Below are 19,277 nucleotides of genomic sequence, written 5' to 3'. Positions count from 1 at the left end.
TAGTTTTGTACCAGTGTTATTATGTCTGAAATATTCAACCAAGCATGGCAGGTTAATTATATGAAAGTCGCTGACCCTCTGGAAAACTAAAGAACTAAATCCAGTAATATGGATATCTGTCATGTGATCACTGCAGTCATTTTGGAAATTAGCTCTAGTCACAAGCCAAAGGATGGTAAAATATAAAAGTGGTTTTAAACACCAAACAATCCTTTACTGTGTGAATGTGAACATTTGCCTGCCAGTTGCTGGCAGATGTTAAAATTTTAAGTTCATTTTCCACCCTGGTAGATTGTGATTCTTATGTAGGTAACTGAGCTTCTATTATCAGATCCTGGAGGGTTTTCATATATTTAATAAGCCACATAAAGGTGGATGTGTACAAAAGGAGAGCCTTGTAAGGAGATGCAGGCTCTTTATAAATGGAAACTGTAATTCCAGACCAGTTGTCTGTAGAGCAACAGGATTAATACAACACTCGGTGGGATCTATGTGGCTGAACCATCTGCTGCCTTTTATTGGAGGAGGTTACGTGCTGATTTTACCTCCCCTATGTCTGTCTCATTTACTCTGGATTAGATGAAAAGATGGGAGGTTTATAACAGATTCAAAATATTACTGTATGATCTACTGTTATGCACTTCTCAGATTGTTATCATATAGATACGTAAAAAATACAATCAGAAATGTATTGTTTTGGTTGGTATTTCAAGATATTCTATTGAAATCCAAACCTTAATTTGTAATGAACTGACTTTTTTGGTAACAAATATTTTGCTTCCCACTAAGTGACCTGTGACATCGCCTTTTGATCAAAAGTGGTCGGTCAGAGGTGTTGTGTTGCACACTCAACTTCTGGGTGACCAGTTGCTTTCTGCAGCTGCTTGAAATCATTCACCAAATGTGAAAAAAGTCTGTGCAATCACCTGGTAACCAATGAGTTTTTATTCAGTTTTTTGCCCTAAAACAATATTTTCTACAAACCTATTATCATCTAGAACAGGTCGAAGACTATTCTACTAATATTCCCATTTAGCATAAGGCATCAGATCAGATCACCGGCTCAGACTAGATCACGCTGACTCAGCTTTCTTCTTTCAGTGATGAGCTAGGACTGAGACTTCATAAAACACCTGAAAGCTCCTCCTAATACCTGAGGAAAATCTGCAAAATGCTGCATTTAAAGCAAGATTGACTCAAAATACGCAAACTGAATCTGCTGTTAACGTAACTCTTATAAAATTAAAGTGAAAAAGAATTTCACAGTGTAACGTGAAACAGAGGTGTCGTTCAAAGCCAAAGATGATGGAAAACTCTGAAAAATGAACAGTAGAGGAATAGGGTGGGTGAAGTAGAGAAAACTGGTGTCTTATATAATGGAGAGGCAGACCTTTCTTGTTCCATGTGGCAGCTTTTTCTTTCCACCTCATCACATTGGCTCTGCTGCATCATCCAGCTCAGTGATGTAGTCACAAGGTTGGGCAGTGACAGACAGGAGTGCTGCGTAAGGCTAGCAGGGGTTTAATTGGAAGTTTATTGAAAGAAGCGAGTGTGTGTGAACACCAGCCCCAGCTGCAAGTTGTTCATTAGTCAAAACCAAGGTCTGAGCCAGGAAAAGTACAATTTAAGGACCTTTATCATTCAGCAATATAAAAAGCTTGTGATACCAGTTGTTGCAAGTGATCTGTTATTTCGATTTATTAGTCCCCTAAAAACATACCATAGTTGACAATGATAAGAAACACTCTTGGCTCTTTATAGAATATGAAGGAACAGAGTTATTTTCAAAGAGACATGCTTATTTAAGCGATTCATTGAAATTAACAAAGAAAAAAGTGTTTTTTGAAATTACACCACTCTTAGTAAACAAAGGTGCTCTTTTGGGATATGTCTTATTTCAATGAAGAGAGATCAATAGAGAGAACTAAACATAATTCATGATGATTTTAAGTTATGGTATTTGGCGATTAGATGCCGATGACCCATCACAGTACAATAAAATGAATTAGGACAGGATCCCTTGAAGTCTAGACGCTGGTGGTGATGAAGATAAGTTGAAAACTTGGATGAAGTGACTTGCGTAAGGCAGAGATGAGGGGGAGCTGGGTTGCACGAAGGAGTCTGCAAGGGAGAATGAAAGATGAGTGGTGTGATTTAAAAGATGCAGAGTGGAGACTGATTGAAGGTGGGCTGAGTTCACTCAGAGTGAAGGGAGCCAGTAAGATGATTGGACTACAGCAATGATGTCAGCACTGAGTTTTACAGCATGGGAAAGTGGAAGTGAAGTCATGTAGGTTTTGTATGTTGGAGGCAGGATCTAAAGTGTACAATCACACCCCTAATAAAGAAGAAACAGAACTGTAACATGTAACAAATGAATTCTTGTAATGTCAGTGATGTTAGCCATTGTCATAAATGTTCAGGCAGGTGGAAATCTCTTTCTGTTACTGCAGTATATTTCCAGTGTTGGACATTTTTTCCCCGACTGAAAAATGCTTTAAAGATACTACATCTCCTCAGAGACCAATACTGAGACCCCCCTCCCTCTTAGAAGCTTCTTCAGTGGAGACACCCTCTTTACTTTTAAGACTAGGCTTAAAAAATTAGGGCTGGATCAGGTGACCCTGAATCCTACCTTAGATACACTGCAACAGGCCTAGGCTGCTGAGGGCTTCCTATGAATCACTGAGTGTTTCTTCACCTCTTTTCAGTCTCTATGTGTTTATATTATATATTATATTTAGTCATTAGTGATTATTAATCTCTGGCGCTCTTCAATAGTATGCTTTTTGTACGGTTTTCCTCCCCTCACTGCCAACCGGTTGTTTGAGGGGCTGTCTGGTTCTGCGAGAAGATTCTTCCTGTTAAAAGGGAGTGTTTCGTTCCTACAATCTCCAAGTGCTTGCTCATAGAGGGTCATCTGATTGTTATTGGGGGTCGCCTGATTGTTGGGGTTTTCTCTTTAGGGTCTTTACCTCACAATATAAAGCACCCTAAAGTGGCTGTTGTTGTGATTTGGTGCTATATAAATAAAATTGAAATGAAAAAGTGTAAAATACTTCAACAAAATCAACTTCAGATACTGTTTCTGCTTCATTTGTCATTAAAAAACAAGACGTTGTCCATCCACGAACCTTCTTGTCAGTTATTTGTTCAATTAATTTTGAGCCTCTGAAAATGGTGGTCTATGGCTGAACTTCCAAAACAGTTAATACAAAACTTTTGTAAATTCCTTGTAATTAAAGTCTTCAGTCATTTTTTAATTGCTTGATTTAAAAACTGCTGAGGTGGTGTACAGAGACAAAGTGTGTCCTTGTTCAACAAATTATGGACCTAATTGTATGTGAGCTTCTACCTGAGCTTCGTCTGAACACTGCTTATATAGACAAAAATATAACTTGAGGGAATCTGACCTTTTGTACTAAGGAATTATGGTCACTGAGAAAATTTGTTTTAATTGTCTGAAGTTCTTTTTGCATTTCATCTCTTGTGTTTTCAAATATTTCTGAATTGCAGGCTTACGAATAAATATCTTGGGTTTTGATGTGATCCAACACTTTTGGAGTCCAGTAGAGTATAACATGCAAATACATGTAAAATTAGCTGATGCTACATTATTATTAATATAATGTTTGTATGTGATACTAATGTAATACTCTAACGCGAACACCATTGTGCCTGTATATTGAGTACTTTTACACATACTTCTTGATGCATTCTCAATCATCCAGGAAAGTAAATCTCCAAAAGTTGAATCTGTTCATCTGGACGTAGCGTTTTGTGGGAGAAACGTTTCGTCACTCATCCAAGTGACTTCTTCAGGCCAGTGGACACTCTTTCAATGATGAGGATGTACACATCCTGGACAGGGAAGAACGCTGGTTTGAGCGTGGAGTCAAGGAGGCCATTTACGTGAAAAGGGAAAGACCATCTCTGAATCAAGGAGGGGGCCTAAGGGTACATCTTTCGCCGTCTTACAATGCTGTGATTGCAGCCATTCCCCAACTCTCTGTGAATGGTACTCATGGCCATTGATCAGTGTTCTTTGATCAGTGGGTTTTGGTCAGTGATTGTTGATCAATGGTCATGGGAATTTGCATAATTATGATTAAGGAACTGACCTCACAGCCCATTGTTCCTTCAGTGGGCTGGTTTCAGTCATTATGCAAATGTACTGTTTATTAGGTTTGGGGAAACCTGCAGTCAGCTGAGACTGAAGAAGTCACTTGGATGAGTGACGAAACGTTTCTCCCACAAAACGCTACGTCCAGATGAACAGATTCAACTTTTGGAGTTTTACACATACTATTTACTGCCTTTTTTGCATCTTGATTAATCTCAACAGCTTTATACTTTAGATCTCTTCATACTATTTGCTGTCTTGCAGAAAAAGAGCAGACAAGAAAGTTGTGGTGAGGGCAGCGGGGTGGAGATCCTGGAGAACAAACCATATGAGGACGGCCCTGGCGGCTCGGGTCAGTACACTCACAAGGTCTATCACATCGGCAAACACATCCCATCCTGGTTTTGTGCCATTCTGCCTCAAGCTGCCCTTCGAGTGGAAGAGGAGTCTTGGAATGCTTACCCCTATACGCGAACCCGGTGAGGGAACCACAGATACAGAAAATAAAAAAAGTGATGGAATTTTATTTCCGGGGAACACATTATAAAACTGTCCCTGTGCCTCTTGTAAAACAGTCGCTCCCTGTTAGTGCTTAAAAGCGTACGTTACATGACGTTGGCTTTATCTGAAGTAGAAATGCTGACCTTTCAGAGATAAAAAGTTGTTGATGGTTTTTATTATGTTCTTTTTATTATTATCTGCTGATGGCAGTGTGTTCTTTCTTTCTTTTTTAAAAAAAAATAGAATAACTTCAGCTGCATGACCACATATTCATTTGGTGCCAACTTTGAATATCATCCTGATGACTTAATGTGTTGGAACCAGCCACTCCAACTGCTTTCTAAGCCCATCAAGCGTTAAGGGAATTTTATTGGCACCACTTTTTACTTTACAACTGATGCTGATTTGCAGCATTTTGCATGAGCTCTGCAAGTACTGCTTACAGGTGCTGCACTTTACTCCAGCTTAGGCCTTTTTCTGCTGATGCTCAGCTACATTTTAAAGGAGATGCACTTACTAGTAACTTTAACCATTCCCACCCTGGAGGTCTATGTCTTAGGACCAGGCTGTATGTGTTATTAAAATGCAGTCCATTGCAATTCCTTGAAAGGATGCTGAGCATGGGATATTCAGTGAATTGTTGTGCTTGGTTTCTGATGACTTTCACTTGAAGATATCTAATTTCTTATGCATTGTTGGATGGTCATGAGATCTAATATTGACTTGGGATGAAGGATCCTGTTAACTGATGCATGACACCACCAATGACTTCTAGAAAAGAACCCAAACATTGGTTCTTGTATTGTTTCAACCATGTGAAGATGCCAGAGCAGCTTTTCACCATTGCCTCCGGCAATCCTACATTGTGACACTGCATTCACACTTCATATGATTTTGAAGTGGAAATTAGGATTATTACTTTCAATAGCAAATACTGGTACAGCGCTTTTGTGCTCCATTTGAGCACTCAAAGTGTTTTCTTACTACAAGGCTCATTCACCCTGTCATATACACTTGCACTACTAATACTGCTTTATATAAACTGCTTTTTTTCTCCATCTAAGCACTTAATGAACATTCTTACACACTGACACTCACACGCTGATGGATACTTCGAGGTCAATTCAGGGCTTGGCATCTTGCCCAAGGGTACTTTGATATGTAAACTAGGGGAGCATAGTTCCCCTAGAGGGATTGAGCCATCAACCTCCCATCTTGTAGATAAGTGGCTCTACTTCTGGAGACCTAGCTGCTCATATTGCTTTTCCATCCAAAGCAACAATTTCTTTTTCTTTCCTCAGGTATACCTGTCCCTTTGTTGAGAAATTTTCTATAGACATTGAGACTTATTATAAACCAGATACTGGAAATCAAGTGGATGTCTTCAATATGTCCTCTGCTGAGAAAAGACAGAGGACTATTGGTAAGTTTATCGTCATGCACACTTAAAAACTCACTCACTCTGCACCATTACGCTAAAATTCTGCCTCTGGGATCAACTGCCTGGTCGTTGTCTCCTCATAAGCAGGATCAGAAATCGAATTTACACAGAGTTATTTGCAATGAAAGTGCTGACAGTGTGGTGCAGAGGGGATGTAGGCTGTGGAGTGTAAGAGCTTGTGTTGAGCCTCCGCATACTAAAATTCACTGGGGTGCAGGGAAAATGTGCAGTCAGCTCCAGACACGATCCCTGCAGGGACTGATTACATAAAAGACACACACATAAAATCACATGCTTTTCTTGAGGTGAGTGAGGACTTTGAGACATACCTGCTGCTTGAATATGCCTCAGTTTAGCAATTCATTATGTTTTTGTTTCCCTTGTAGACCCCATAGACATCGTTAAGGACTACATACCTCCTCATGAGTACCTCGTGGAAGAAGACCCTAAGCTATATCAGTCAGTCAAGACTAAACGGGGTCCATTGTCAGAGGACTGGATTGAGGAAATCGGCCAGAACCCGGGTCAGAGTTCTGTCATGTGTGCCTACAAGCTGTGCAAAGTAGAGTTCAGATACTGGGGCATGCAGTCCAAGATCGAACGCTTTATTCATGATGTGGGTAGGTATGGCTTGTGTGTATGCATGTTTTTATGTGGTTCAGATCTTACAACCTACAGACATATATTTTACTGAAAAACAAGGAAAAACCAAAGTCTAAGACAACTGGAGAAGCTAAAATAAAAACAAAAAATCCCCCAAAATCCTTAAAGATTAGCAAAAACTATGACTATATCAATATTTGGGAAGACTTCTGCAGTTAATTAATCCCAGTGTCCAATAATCCTGCAAACTGTGACATCCTAAAGAGGACTGAAATGCACAACTTGGAAGACCAGATAAAAATTCAAATTTTAGTTGTTAATTCAAGATTTGGTACATAGGTAGTTAATCTATTCATATGACAAATTGCATAACAAACCAGAGGATTCTGGTTAGGTTGGCAAGATATGTCGAGTTTATAATCTAAGTTTTCAATGGCTGTTTTTTACCTGGCTAAATCATCATGGTAATTTGTGCCGAACACATAATCTTACGTTTTTATTAAATCTTTTAACTAAATCAAATCTATAAATTTTTTATTTAGAGCATCTTTCAAGTGCTGGGTGAGTATGTTTTATATGTGCAAGTTCTTGAGCTTGACTAACATTGCAAATGAAACCCATCTGTAAACAGCAGTACAAACTGTGCATTGTAATATCTCTAGAATTTGCACGTAGTTAGTTGTTGATGCAGAAAAAGCATAAATGTCTTTATTGTAATAAACTTAATTCTAGTCTGCTCCAAGTTGCTTTCAAACTGCTGAAATTGCAGCTACTAGAACACAGAACACAGGCCGGGAACACCTGTTCAATCAATAAAATTACTTTCACTTTGATTTGCTGACAAACTAAAACAATTTCCACTTCTCCTTCATTAGACTATAAGACAGTAAACTTTGACATTTAAAGTATCCAGCTCTCACGATAGGAATAAACAGCAGGATCAAAAATTTACTCAATGTTAAAATAATAAACCTGAGTTATACTTGAGTTAATTTAGCGTTTTACTGCTCTGTTTTTTATAGTCTTTTTATGTTACCATTGAATTATCTTCCTCTAATAACATCTCTGACTGGGGCAGGTGACATGAAAAAGGAGATCATTTTGTGTGGAAGAAGAGTTATATGACTCGTGAAATGTCCCTTTTATGTGAGCATGCACAGAATATGAAGCAAAAAGCCTGGGTTAAGAAAGAAAGTGATGATCGCTGGTGTGATACACCAACTACTTGTGAGACACATTATCTCTGACAGAGTTTTTAGGATTTTTTTTAACCCAGCTAACACAAAGAAAGCCGAGCTCTGTTGGGCTGTGTATAGACCTCATAGACTTCACAGCCCTATTAAGGTAATCTGATAGAGGAAAAGGAAATACACACAGACCAGGCACTTAGATATACACAGTATGCAGCTAATCACATGAGGAGGACGTAGAAGAGCTGACACAAAACACAAGCCTCACAACAAAACAAGTCAGAAAGTCAAAAACAAAATGTAGTTTGATGGGTTTTCTCAGGAAACTGGGAATCATTCTGAAAAGTGTTTAACAGTCTTGAAAAATAATTCTTAAATAATTCTGTAAAATTAATTCTGAAAATGATGTTGAATAACTGGTATAAACATTTAAACCTTTGATTTATTTTTAGGCTACAATGTTCCCGATGACTCCTGTGAATAATTTTGAAAAACATCAGTGAAACATCATTCAAATTTGGCATTAGAAATCAATCAGTCATGGATTAAATATCAGAAATTAGGCTGAAAATTCAGGCAAGAGTACACTGAAATGTGGCTTTCATTGTTGAATGTCTTAGTGAAAGTAAGCATTTAAGAAAACATCTTATTTCTGTTTGCGATTAACCACTGATAAAGTAAAAAAAAAAAAAAAACTACGTTGGAGTGCCAGATACTGAAAAAGAAATGAACCAAGTTAAAATAGAAGCAAGTATCGAAGAAAAACTAATAAAAATGCAAACGATACCTGGTGTAGAAAGTGTCAGAGAGGCAGGAGCAGAGAGAGGTTTCTGGCTTCTCGAGATAACAGAGCAGGCTGGATTAATTTCCTGCCTGTGTTGGTGTGTTTCTGTTTTATTGCTGTGATCTAAGACTGTTTATACACTTCCACGGCCCTCAGGATGCTGCCTCACAGCATTTTACTTCCAGACTAGTGAAGCAGCGGCTGCTCTATCTTCATGATATTCTCACTCAGTGGTCCAATCAACACATCTTCAATCACAAAATGTGATTTTCCTCTGTGACTCTCCCGTCACATTTCAGCCTTTCATTGAACTTTATGTTTATGCTAATGTTATCTGCACTTGTTTACTGGGCTTCCACCCTAAAATATTCACAGCGTCTTCATCTGCATCTCCCCTGATTCATGAATACTATCACACACCAGCTCCAAGACACATTGCCTTTTTAAACTGTGCCTAACAGGTGTTTGAGTTGCATAATATGCTTGGAGTTAAATATACATGGAGTTAAATTGCTTTTGACAGACCAATCCTGACCTCTGTTTATATATATGAAAACTGAAAAAGAAGAGAGGCCAGGATTGGTCTGTCAAAAGCAATTTAACTCCATGTATACACACTGAAAATAAAGATGAAAAAAGTTAAGCATATTATGCAACTCAAACAACTGTTAGGCACAGTTTAAAAAGATATGGCTGTTGAGTTTTTAAATTTATGCATGTGTATAAATTTAAAAACGTGACTGTCATAATGATATAAGTGGCACTAAAACACTTTATGGTGAGTTTCAACTGACTGGTTAATTATACAGTCATCACCTAACTGTTCTTGTTCGCCATCACTGCTCTCTTTCCAAAAAAGATGAGTAAAGATAACTTACATTTCAAAAAAGCAGTAAAAAAAAAAATCAACTAAATCAAAATGAAGACACAAGACAAAACAGCTGACAGAGAATCGTAAATACCTGAAGAAAGTAAATTGGATTTGTAATGATATGGATATTCAGCTAAACCACTTTTGTAGATTTGAGCCCTTAAAATAATTCATTAGCACTAAATTTTGGTTGCTGTTCCTGCAGGCCTTCGTAAAGTCATGGTTCGAGCCCACCGGCAGGCGTGGTGCTGGCAGGACGAGTGGTATGGCCTGACTATCGAGGACATCAGGCAGCTGGAGCTGGAGACCCAGCTGGCCTTAGCAAAGAAGATGGCCCAATACAGCCTGAATGAAGGAGGGGGAACAGAAGCCAACAGCTCCTTTATTAGCCAAGAGCAGGAGCAGGGAGCAGAGACAGTGGGCTCGACTGCAGAGGCAGAAGGAGCAGGAGGGAAGCTTGGAGATTCACTTGAAACAAGAGGGGAGCTCACAAAGCAATGGTCAACGTCCTCTAGATCCTCCAACAGGTCATCAAAGCGAGGAGGTGAGGACGTCCTTCTGATTTTTGTCTGTTTCACTGGCTTTTACCACAGTCTGTGGTACAATATTTGTATTGATATATCTTGAATTACAGTGTAACTGTTGACGTGAGCGCAAGTACTTATTTAAAATATTGGTCATGCCATAATTTTAGGTAACGCTGTGCTACACCAACGTTAATCTTTGTTTGTACAGGAAGTCCATCTCATCAGAGCATTTCAGAGTGGAGGATGCAGAGCATTGCCCGGGACTCTGAGGACAGCACAGATGATGAGTTCTTTGATGCTCATGGTAAAAGTCAGCAGAATAAAACACATTATAAACAGCTCACGAGCCAATGAATTCATTCAGTATTGTACCCATGCACAATTTTTATTGCAAGAAAGATTTTTGCATTTCAGCAGTTCCCACAGATTCAATTTAGTATTTGGACATTATCTTGAAAGATGAATTAATGTGTTTTCATATCTGTGTGTCTTTGGGATGATAAATATTAACAGTGGAGAAACTCAAGGTTGTTAATCCTGCTTGCTTCTTTTAATGTTCTCGTTTATCCCTGTGGGTATTTATCCTTAAGAATGAATACTGAAATGTTAATTAGTGAATGTTATTAAAGTTGAAGCCAGAGGAATTATTCTGCCAGACAGAGTCTCACAAATTAATTTTTAAATGCCAACAGCTTGTTACTGTGGACTAATGCCATACACACAGTCACTTTATTAGGTACACCTGTTTAATTACTTGTTAATGGAAATATCTGTCACATGGCAGCAACCCAGTGCACTGAGATATGTAGACATAGTCAAGATGTCTTGCTGAAGTTAAAACCCAGCATCAGAATGAGGTAGAAGGGGGATTTAAATGACTCTGATTGGTAATTATTATTATTATTATTATTATTATTATTATTATTATTATTATTATTATTATCATTGTTATTATTATTATTATTATTATGTCACATGTCAGGGCATATGTCAGAGACATGAAAATCAGAACAGGTATTACAAAAAACCCAGAACCTTTTGAAAGGTTCAGCTAGTTTAATTTTCTTTCTAGTTATTAGTTTAGTTTTAGTTAACTATAATAATTATGTAACGTATAACCTTGCTTTGAACTTAAAGGTCATCTGCCTTTATATCAATACAAGAAAAAAAAAGTATTTTTGAATAGTGCTGTTTTACTATCTGTTAAGTCTTAAAAAGGACAGCTCTGTTAAGCAAACCAGACTTTTGAGATAACATATTAACTTACTCTGCCATTCACTAGGACACCCACAACCCTCCTGTGGCAAGTGTCATGGGAAAGGTTGGGGTAGCTCCACCCTGAATGTATGATTTTTTGTGTTTCTGGAGTATCCAAATAAGTTTTTTTTATGAGAAAAATTGTAATTCTCAAATGAATGTGTTAGATTTCATTAGATTGATCACCTTCTAGTTTGTGGAAAAAGTTGTGTATTTACCATGTTGCTAAAATCAATTCCATCCCTAACCCTACCCATAAACCTGGAGGGTTAGGGGGTAAATTCAGAAACCTTCACATGCCTCTCTGAAGGTCCTGCCTAGTGAATGTGAATGCAAACAAAAGTGCTTACATTTTGCTCAGTACTGGATGTCATGGAATAACAATGACCTTTGAAAGAGGACTTTGCAGGCACATCTTTAAAAAAGACCTCTGGAGACTTTGAGGAGGTTTGAGGTTTCAGGAGAACCAGCCTTTAGAGAACCATAATAGACAGACTGCTTTTTCAAAGAGTGCATAAACAGGAGTCACCTTTGATGTAATTTAGGTTATTTAATCTGTGTTATGAGGCTGACTGCTTTGATGATCAGAGAAGTGTCTCATTATATTAAAATCCCTCTGTGTATCTTGCAGAGGACTTTTCTGATAATGAAGACATGTTTTCCAAGGAAATCACCAAGTGGAGCTCAAATGATCTTATGGACAAAATAGAAACAATAGAAGTGGATGAAGGACAAGGTAAGTGACTGCCTCGCTGTTAATATGCTTTTGTGTACCAAAAACAAAACAAGAAAACACTGGGCTTCATTTACTGATATACATAAAAGTAATGAAAGAGATGCACCTACCAATTTTGTTCTTATCATCTTGTGTGCATTAAGGAAAATTATCTTGTATTGAAAGGTGTTATTCTCAATGAGAAGCATGCCTACTAAAGCACAAATCAAAAAGATTTCAAAAGTGAAGAACTGAAACATTAGTGTTCCATATGGATGAGGCACAGAAGTGTTTCCTCTGAAGTGACAAAGGGGCTGTAATAACCAGGAGTTGGATGTTTTCCCCTGTGATAGGGACTGTGGGTCACTTAAGAATAAGAAAGGTTTGACATTTAAGTCTATGCCAAGAAAGCTGGGAAAAAAAGAAGGAAGAAAAAGAAAAAAAGACCAGAAAAAAGGAGGAAGACAAGGCCTACGTGACCAGTATAACAGCAATTACATCAGACTGATGGCAATTACTGGGCAAACATCCAAACGGAAAGCTTATGGACACACACAGTTTAAGATTTATGTCTATGCACTTTTTGTGAACTCAGACTGTATATAGAAGATGGATATAGTCACCATGACATCACGGTTGGTGGGCTACAAACATTTTGAATCCCTCCCCATTGCTCCTCATTTTTTTTTAACTGAACGAAGTGACACATGAGGACTGGAGAATTAATACAAAAACATCATTCTGTTTTAAAGGAGACTTGAAACTAAAGCCCCCCCACCAGAGTGAACAGTGCCACAGTTTACTCTGTTTGTGAATGAAGCCCAGTGTATCCTGAGGACTTATAGTTTATAGTTTAAGCCATCTCTTCTGTCATCAGTGATGAAGTCCATAATTTGTTTTCACAGAAACCTTGTACCAGGAGTCGGTTGGGGAGTATGCCGTCAATGAGGAGACACAGATAGAGGTGCCATTTTTTCAGTGTTTTTGCATTTAATTCCTGTCTTTCTTACACCGACACCCATAATTAAAGGGCTTGTAGATGGTACTGTTCCATCTACATCAGCTTCCTGTCACCGTGCCAGTGAAGTGAAACTAGAATCCAAAATAAAACTTGACCCAAGACTTTAATTTCAGGAGAGATGTTTAAGATTTTTCCTCCTCTTGTCCAGTGTTGTGTCCTTAAAAGGGAAAAACATGGTTAGGGTTTCTTTTTTCTCTTCAAAATGAAATGTAAATGTAGCTAGCTCACCACTGGTCTTCTCTAGAGCAAAGTGTTTAGACTTTATTTGATTATTTTGAATTCATTGCTCATTTAAGCACAAATGTTGTATTTTCTTGCGTTTTTGTTTTTTTGTTTTTTTTTACAGATAACTAATTGAATCTTTGCCATTGAAGGTCCAGTTCCCAGTTCCTCCTCTTGCATGTCATAATGTCCTTGTCCTTTTAGTGTTTTCCTTTACTCCCTTTTGCCTCTATCCCTATCAGCCCACCTTTATTTTCCTGCTTTTTTCCTGTTTACCTGCAGGATTGTTCATCTCAGCAGTGTCTACAGCCTTCCAAAATTCATGTCCTCATTTTGGTCCTGCATGGAGGCAACATACTGGACACTGGCTCTGGTACAGAAAACCTAAGTCACACCTTCAAAATTCTTTGCACAATCCAACTAACTACTAAATTCATTATAGATTACATTATAGACTATTTTTGGATTAGCTGATTGTTTAGTACAAGAGTGAAAATAATAAGAATACATTCTTAAAGCTAAAATTAGCATAGTTAAGTTTTCATTTTTCTGTGATAAAAATATCATTTACATATAATAATAATTAGAAGAAAAAGGGAAATTAATTAATTGTCAAAAAATTCCAACCATTATTAAATTTGATCAAGGATAGAAAAGAAGAAAATTTTAAAGAAAACAAAAACAACTAACTAATGAAAAGCATATAGTTTTTAGCTAGGTCAAATAGTTAAAACAAACAATATATGAAAAGCGAATTAAAACAAAATTATAGTAGCTAGTTATGATTAGGTAAGACTAGGAAAGTCTTAGCTAAGACTAACACAATCGGTATAGGAGATGTTCATTTATGCAATACAGTAAGTCTTTTAATTTTCAAATAAATGTGCAAGGCCTTATGATTGTGGTTTATGGCAATGATTAATAATGAGCTTTTGCTTGTCTTGAAGGAGAACAGAACAGCAAACAGGGAGATGTAAACACGCTAAGTGGAGCTTTTGAGGCTGTGATGAGGGTCCATTACCCTTCAGCACTGGGCCGCATTGCCATTCGAATGGTACCCTGTCCTGCTGTGTGTGTCGAAGCATTCTCGCTTGTGTCCAAGTGAGCAAGCAGCATTTTAATAACATGCTGTTATACACGTGCAAGCTGATTATAGACATAAAGCCACTTCTCTCTGCTCTGCAGTCTTAGCCCCTACAGCTACGATGAGAGCTGTCTATCCAGCAGTCAGGACCACATTCCGCTGGCTGCGCTTCCTCTTCTGGCTACTTCTGCACCACAGTACCAAGATGCTGTGGCAACCGTCATCTTACGAGCCAATCAGGTGTACAGCGACTTCATCAGATCTTTGGAAGGAGCTTCTTTTAATGGCCAGGTTGGGTTTCTGTCTTTTTGGATTGGCACTGCTTGTACAGATAAAGCTAATTTAGTGTGCATACTCATGTTTTTGTGCTTTGCTTTATAATACAGGTGTGTGTTATTGGGGACTGTGTTGGGGGCATTCTGGGCTTTGATGCGCTGTGCAGCAGTTCTGTGACGGTATCAGAAAGCCAAAACAGCAGCAGACGGGGCAGTGCCATTAGTGTCCAGGTATCAACTTCATTTCTCTGATGACATACCAAGCTGTTGATACCGTAGACTGTATATAAAAGATGGATGTAGTTCTGGGTCTAAAAAATGAAACTAATGCTGAAATCTTAAAAAAACCTTTTTTTCTAATATCCAAGATATTAGAAATCTTTGAAGTATATGTTAAAACACTTCCTAACAAAAACTGCCGTTGTACATTATGGTCTCCACTTGTGTCAAGGAGGACTGTTCAGTGTCTCTCGGTTTATCGGTCAGCTTCACTCCTTCTTAGTTATTTTTAGGTTCAGTAGCTCAGATGCTGATGGCTAAAATGCTTAGCTAAAGACAAAAATGTGACTTTGCAAACCAACAGGTAATGTAACAGTGGCTACATCCATCTTTTATATACAGTCCATTTTGATACCAGAAGCTGTGTTTAGTTTAGCTATGCTAAAATACCTGGAAAACTAGCCAACATGTTCGATGCATTACATTCTTATATTCAACTCCATTCTTGCTTTATATGAACTTGAACAATTTTCACTTGTGTACAGGGAGTGCAGAATTATTAGGCAAATGAGTATTTTGTCCACATCATCCTCTTCATGCATGTTGTCTTACTCCAAGCTGTATAGGCTCGAAAGCCTACTACCAATTAAGCATATTAGGTGATGTGCATCTCTGTAATGAGAAGGGGTGTGGTCTAATGACATCAACACCCTATATCAGGTGTGCATAATTATTAGGCAACTTCCTTTCCTTTGGCAAAATGGGTCAAAAGAAGGACTTGACAGGCTCAGAAAAGTCAAAAATAGTGAGACATCTTGCAGAGGGATGCAGCAGTCTTAAAATTGCAAAGCTTCTGAAGCGTGATCATCGAACAATCAAGCGTTTCATTCAAAATAGTCAACAGGGTCGCAAGAAGTGTGTGGAAAAACCAAGGCGCAAAATAACTGCCCATGAACTGAGAAAAGTCAAGCGTGCAGCTGCCAAGATGCCACTTGCCACCAGTTTGGCCATATTTCAGAGCTGCAACATCACTGGAGTGCCCAAAAGCACAAGGTGTGCAATACTCAGAGACATGGCCAAGGTAAGAAAGGCTGAAAGACGACCACCACTGAACAAGACACACAAGCTGAAACATCAAGACTGGGCCAAGAAATATCTCAAGACTGATTTTTCTAAGGTTTTATGGACTGATGACATGAGAGTGAGTCTTGATGGGCCAGATGGATGGGCCCGTGGCTGGATTGGTAAAGGGCAGAGAGCTCCAGTCTGACTCAGACGCCAGCAAGGTGGAGGTGGAGTACTGGTTTGGGCTGGTATCATCAAAGATGAGCTTGTGGGGCCTTTTTCGGGTTGAGGATGGAGTCAAGCTCAACTCCCAGTCCTACTGCCAGTTTCTGGAAGACACCTTCTTCAAGCAGTGGTACAGGAAGAAGTCTGCATCCTTCAAGAAAAACATGATTTTCATGCAGGACAATGCTCCATCACACGCCCAAGTACTCCACAGCGTGGCTGGCAAGAAAGGGTATAAAAGAAGAAAAACTAATGACATGGCCTCCTTGTTCACCTGATCTGAACCCCATTGAGAACCTGTGGTCCATCATCAAATGTGAGATTTACAAGGAGGGAAAACAGTACACCTCTCTGAACAGTGTCTGGGAGGCTGTGGTTGCTGCTGCACGCAATGTTGATGGTGAACAGATCAAAACACTGACAGAATCCATGGATGGCAGGCTTTTGAGTGTCCTTGCAAAGAAAGGTGGCTATATTGGTCGCTGATTTGTTTTTGTTTTGTTTTTGAATGTCAGAAATGTATATTTGTGAATGTGGAGATGTTATATTGGTTTCACTGGTAAAATAAATAATTGAAATGGGTATATATTTGTTTTTGTTAAGTTGCCTAATAATTATGCACAGTAATAGTCACCTGCACATACAGATATCCCCCTAAAATAGCTAAAACTAAAAACAAACTAAAAACTACTTCCAAAAACATTCAGCTTTGATATTAATGAGTTTTTTGGGTTCATTGAGAACATGGTTGTTGTTCAGTAATAAAATTATTCCTCAAAAATACAACTTGCCTAATAATTCTGCACTCCCTGTATGTCCATGAGCATGCAATGGTGTGGCTTATTCTGTTTTTAAAGCATCAGAATGAGTGATATGTTGTCAAATGCAGTACAGTGTGCTAAATGTGTGCCCCTTGGGGAAAAATATATGAAGAAAATGTGTACATTAGATGTAACAAGACTCTTAAGCTATGCTAGTGGGTCTGCAAGACAATACACAGTGTGGCACAGTGGTGCCTGGAACTGAATGCTAAAATAGAGCAGCCTAGTTTAGCATATTCTAATGTATTACATCTATTAGTTGGTAATACATACAAAGTGGAAGTAATGCAGTGATGTATGACATTTGTTTTGGAGGTGCATGTTCTGGTCATAAACCCAGTTAAAGGCTATTACAATTCATACAATTTCAGCCTTGCATGAAGAAAAGGTAAAGAGTTACCACAGATCTTATGTCACATTTAAAGGGTACTGAGGCAATTTTTGATATCCGTACAGGTAAAGTTAAAGCAAAATCTTGTAGTTATCTTTCAAGTGCAATGATCTTGTAACTTGTTGCAAAATAGCAACTGTAAAAGCTAAACCATCCTTAATTTTCTAAAACATAAACAATCAGCAGCTTAAAAACAAAATGGGGTTCACATTGCAGGTGCAGCTCACTATGGTAACATGTTTTTCTGCTGGTCTCATTTGTGCTAGACAAAGACTCTGGATATTTCTTTTTCTGAGGCATCTCAAGACTATGAATGTTGGTGCAAAAGTTTATTACCATTCACCTGATAGTTGCCAAATTATAGTGAGTATAGTCCTGACAAACAGTTTGAGAGTGTTATCCATGAAACCATAAGGCTATTACAAACACCTAAGTCATTACAATAAACTAAAGACTTATGGGAATAATTTCGATCACACATTGACAGTATCCTCTTTCATTCCTCTCTCTTAGGACACAGAACTTCTTTCTCCTGGTATCGTCATAAACAGTGTCTCTTCTTCCTCGCCATCCCTTGAAGGAAGCCGCCATCTCAGCCGCAGCAACATTGACATCCCTCACTGCTCTGGGCCTGACGACCCCAAGAAGCAGCTTCCACGCAAACGCAGTGACTCCTCCACGTACGAGCTGGACACCATCAAACACCACCAAGCCTTCCTCTCTAGGTGAGACACAGAACTTAAAACAAATGTCACGAATCCTTCAAAGATTTCTTCTAGTGTGTTATATTTTGTTTCTTTCTGGGCAGCCTTCACTCCAGCGTTCTCCACAGAGAGGCTGGATCCCGGCGTTCCAGCAACAGCACCATGTTGGAGGGAGGATCTCTGGGGAAGTTCGAATTTGAAGTGACTGACTTCTTCCTGTTCGGCTCTCCGCTCGGGCTGGTGCTTGCACTGAGGAAGACTGTGGTGCCCACTCTGGATGGTGGGGAAGGATTTTCTCCCTTTTTATGCTCCTATCATTTATTTTGCTGTTGGTCTAATTTGATGTTCGCCACAGGTCAAAGCAGCAAGTGGTTATTTGTAGCACGTTGTGTTTCTTCCTGTGTGAAATGCATGTCTCCAGCAGCTGGGAGGCAGGTGTCAGGGGTTAGAAGTCATGCTTTTGATCTCAAAGGCTGAAAAAGAGAAATACGTGATAGAAGTGCTTACACAGCCACAAGTCTGACTGCACTGTGTCCTTTGAGGTTTTAAAGAAACAGATTACTGACCTGCAGCTGTTGGCTTAACATGTGGACTTTAAAAAAAAAAAAAGTTACAGTTGCTGTCGGATGTTTAGTTTCATTTCTTTGTTTACACAGCCATTTATTTCTCATGGTTTTCCACAATAATATCGGAATAACTTTAAAACTTTCAATATTATGAAAATAAGTTGTTGGTAGATGCAGTTTTATCGGTCTCTTATACTGATAAAATACATAAAGAGTCAAATATTTTTGTACTGCTTGCCTTGAAAATGTCCTGGAATTACCACTGGTGAGGATATTCTTCTATCTATCACCTAAATAACATGCCACTTTGGCAAGAATACAGTATCCTCCATACTCTTGAAATATGACAGTACAATCACACATCAAATTAGGGCATAAAACATAGGATTAAATATAAACAAAGCTTATACCACCTAGTAGCTTAATGAATCAAAGATTCATATGGATAAAGGTATGATTTCAAACAGCACACACTATAGTAGTTTAAGTGTAAAAAAAAGTGATTATGATGGGATATAAACATTGATTGTTTGGAATTCTAGGTGGTTATACACATCTTCTTTTATTTTTCATACGGACATAGTTTTTTATTGCTGTTGTTTGTAGACACTGTGACAAACACTAGAGAATCTATGGTGTAGTCAGACCAAGACCAGTGAAAAGTTTACATCA

The 19,277-nt window shown here is 38.5% G+C and overlaps 1 protein-coding gene across 1 annotated transcript in view; it reads left to right on the top strand.

The window, feature by feature from the left end:
- LOC116315895 (membrane-associated phosphatidylinositol transfer protein 2-like) overlaps positions 1-19,277 on the top strand; it is a 65,677-nt gene that overhangs the window by 31,147 nt on the left and 15,253 nt on the right. Inside the window, exons 4-16 of the mRNA XM_039615616.1 lie at positions 4,388-4,602; positions 5,926-6,047; positions 6,452-6,685; positions 9,719-10,057; positions 10,249-10,344; positions 11,929-12,033; positions 12,918-12,976; positions 13,538-13,628; positions 14,203-14,356; positions 14,441-14,630; positions 14,726-14,845; positions 17,849-18,060; positions 18,144-18,319. Coding sequence (XP_039471550.1) covers positions 4,388-4,602; positions 5,926-6,047; positions 6,452-6,685; positions 9,719-10,057; positions 10,249-10,344; positions 11,929-12,033; positions 12,918-12,976; positions 13,538-13,628; positions 14,203-14,356; positions 14,441-14,630; positions 14,726-14,845; positions 17,849-18,060; positions 18,144-18,319 — 2,113 coding nt within the window. The remainder of the gene's footprint in view (positions 1-4,387; positions 4,603-5,925; positions 6,048-6,451; positions 6,686-9,718; positions 10,058-10,248; positions 10,345-11,928; positions 12,034-12,917; positions 12,977-13,537; positions 13,629-14,202; positions 14,357-14,440; positions 14,631-14,725; positions 14,846-17,848; positions 18,061-18,143; positions 18,320-19,277) is intronic.

This window comes from Oreochromis aureus, linkage group 7 (genome assembly GCF_013358895.1).
Source record: "Oreochromis aureus strain Israel breed Guangdong linkage group 7, ZZ_aureus, whole genome shotgun sequence".
Classification (NCBI taxonomy): Eukaryota; Metazoa; Chordata; class Actinopteri; order Cichliformes; family Cichlidae; genus Oreochromis; species Oreochromis aureus.
Note: the sequence above shows the minus strand (reverse complement) of the source record. Positions and strands in the feature narration are given on the sequence as shown.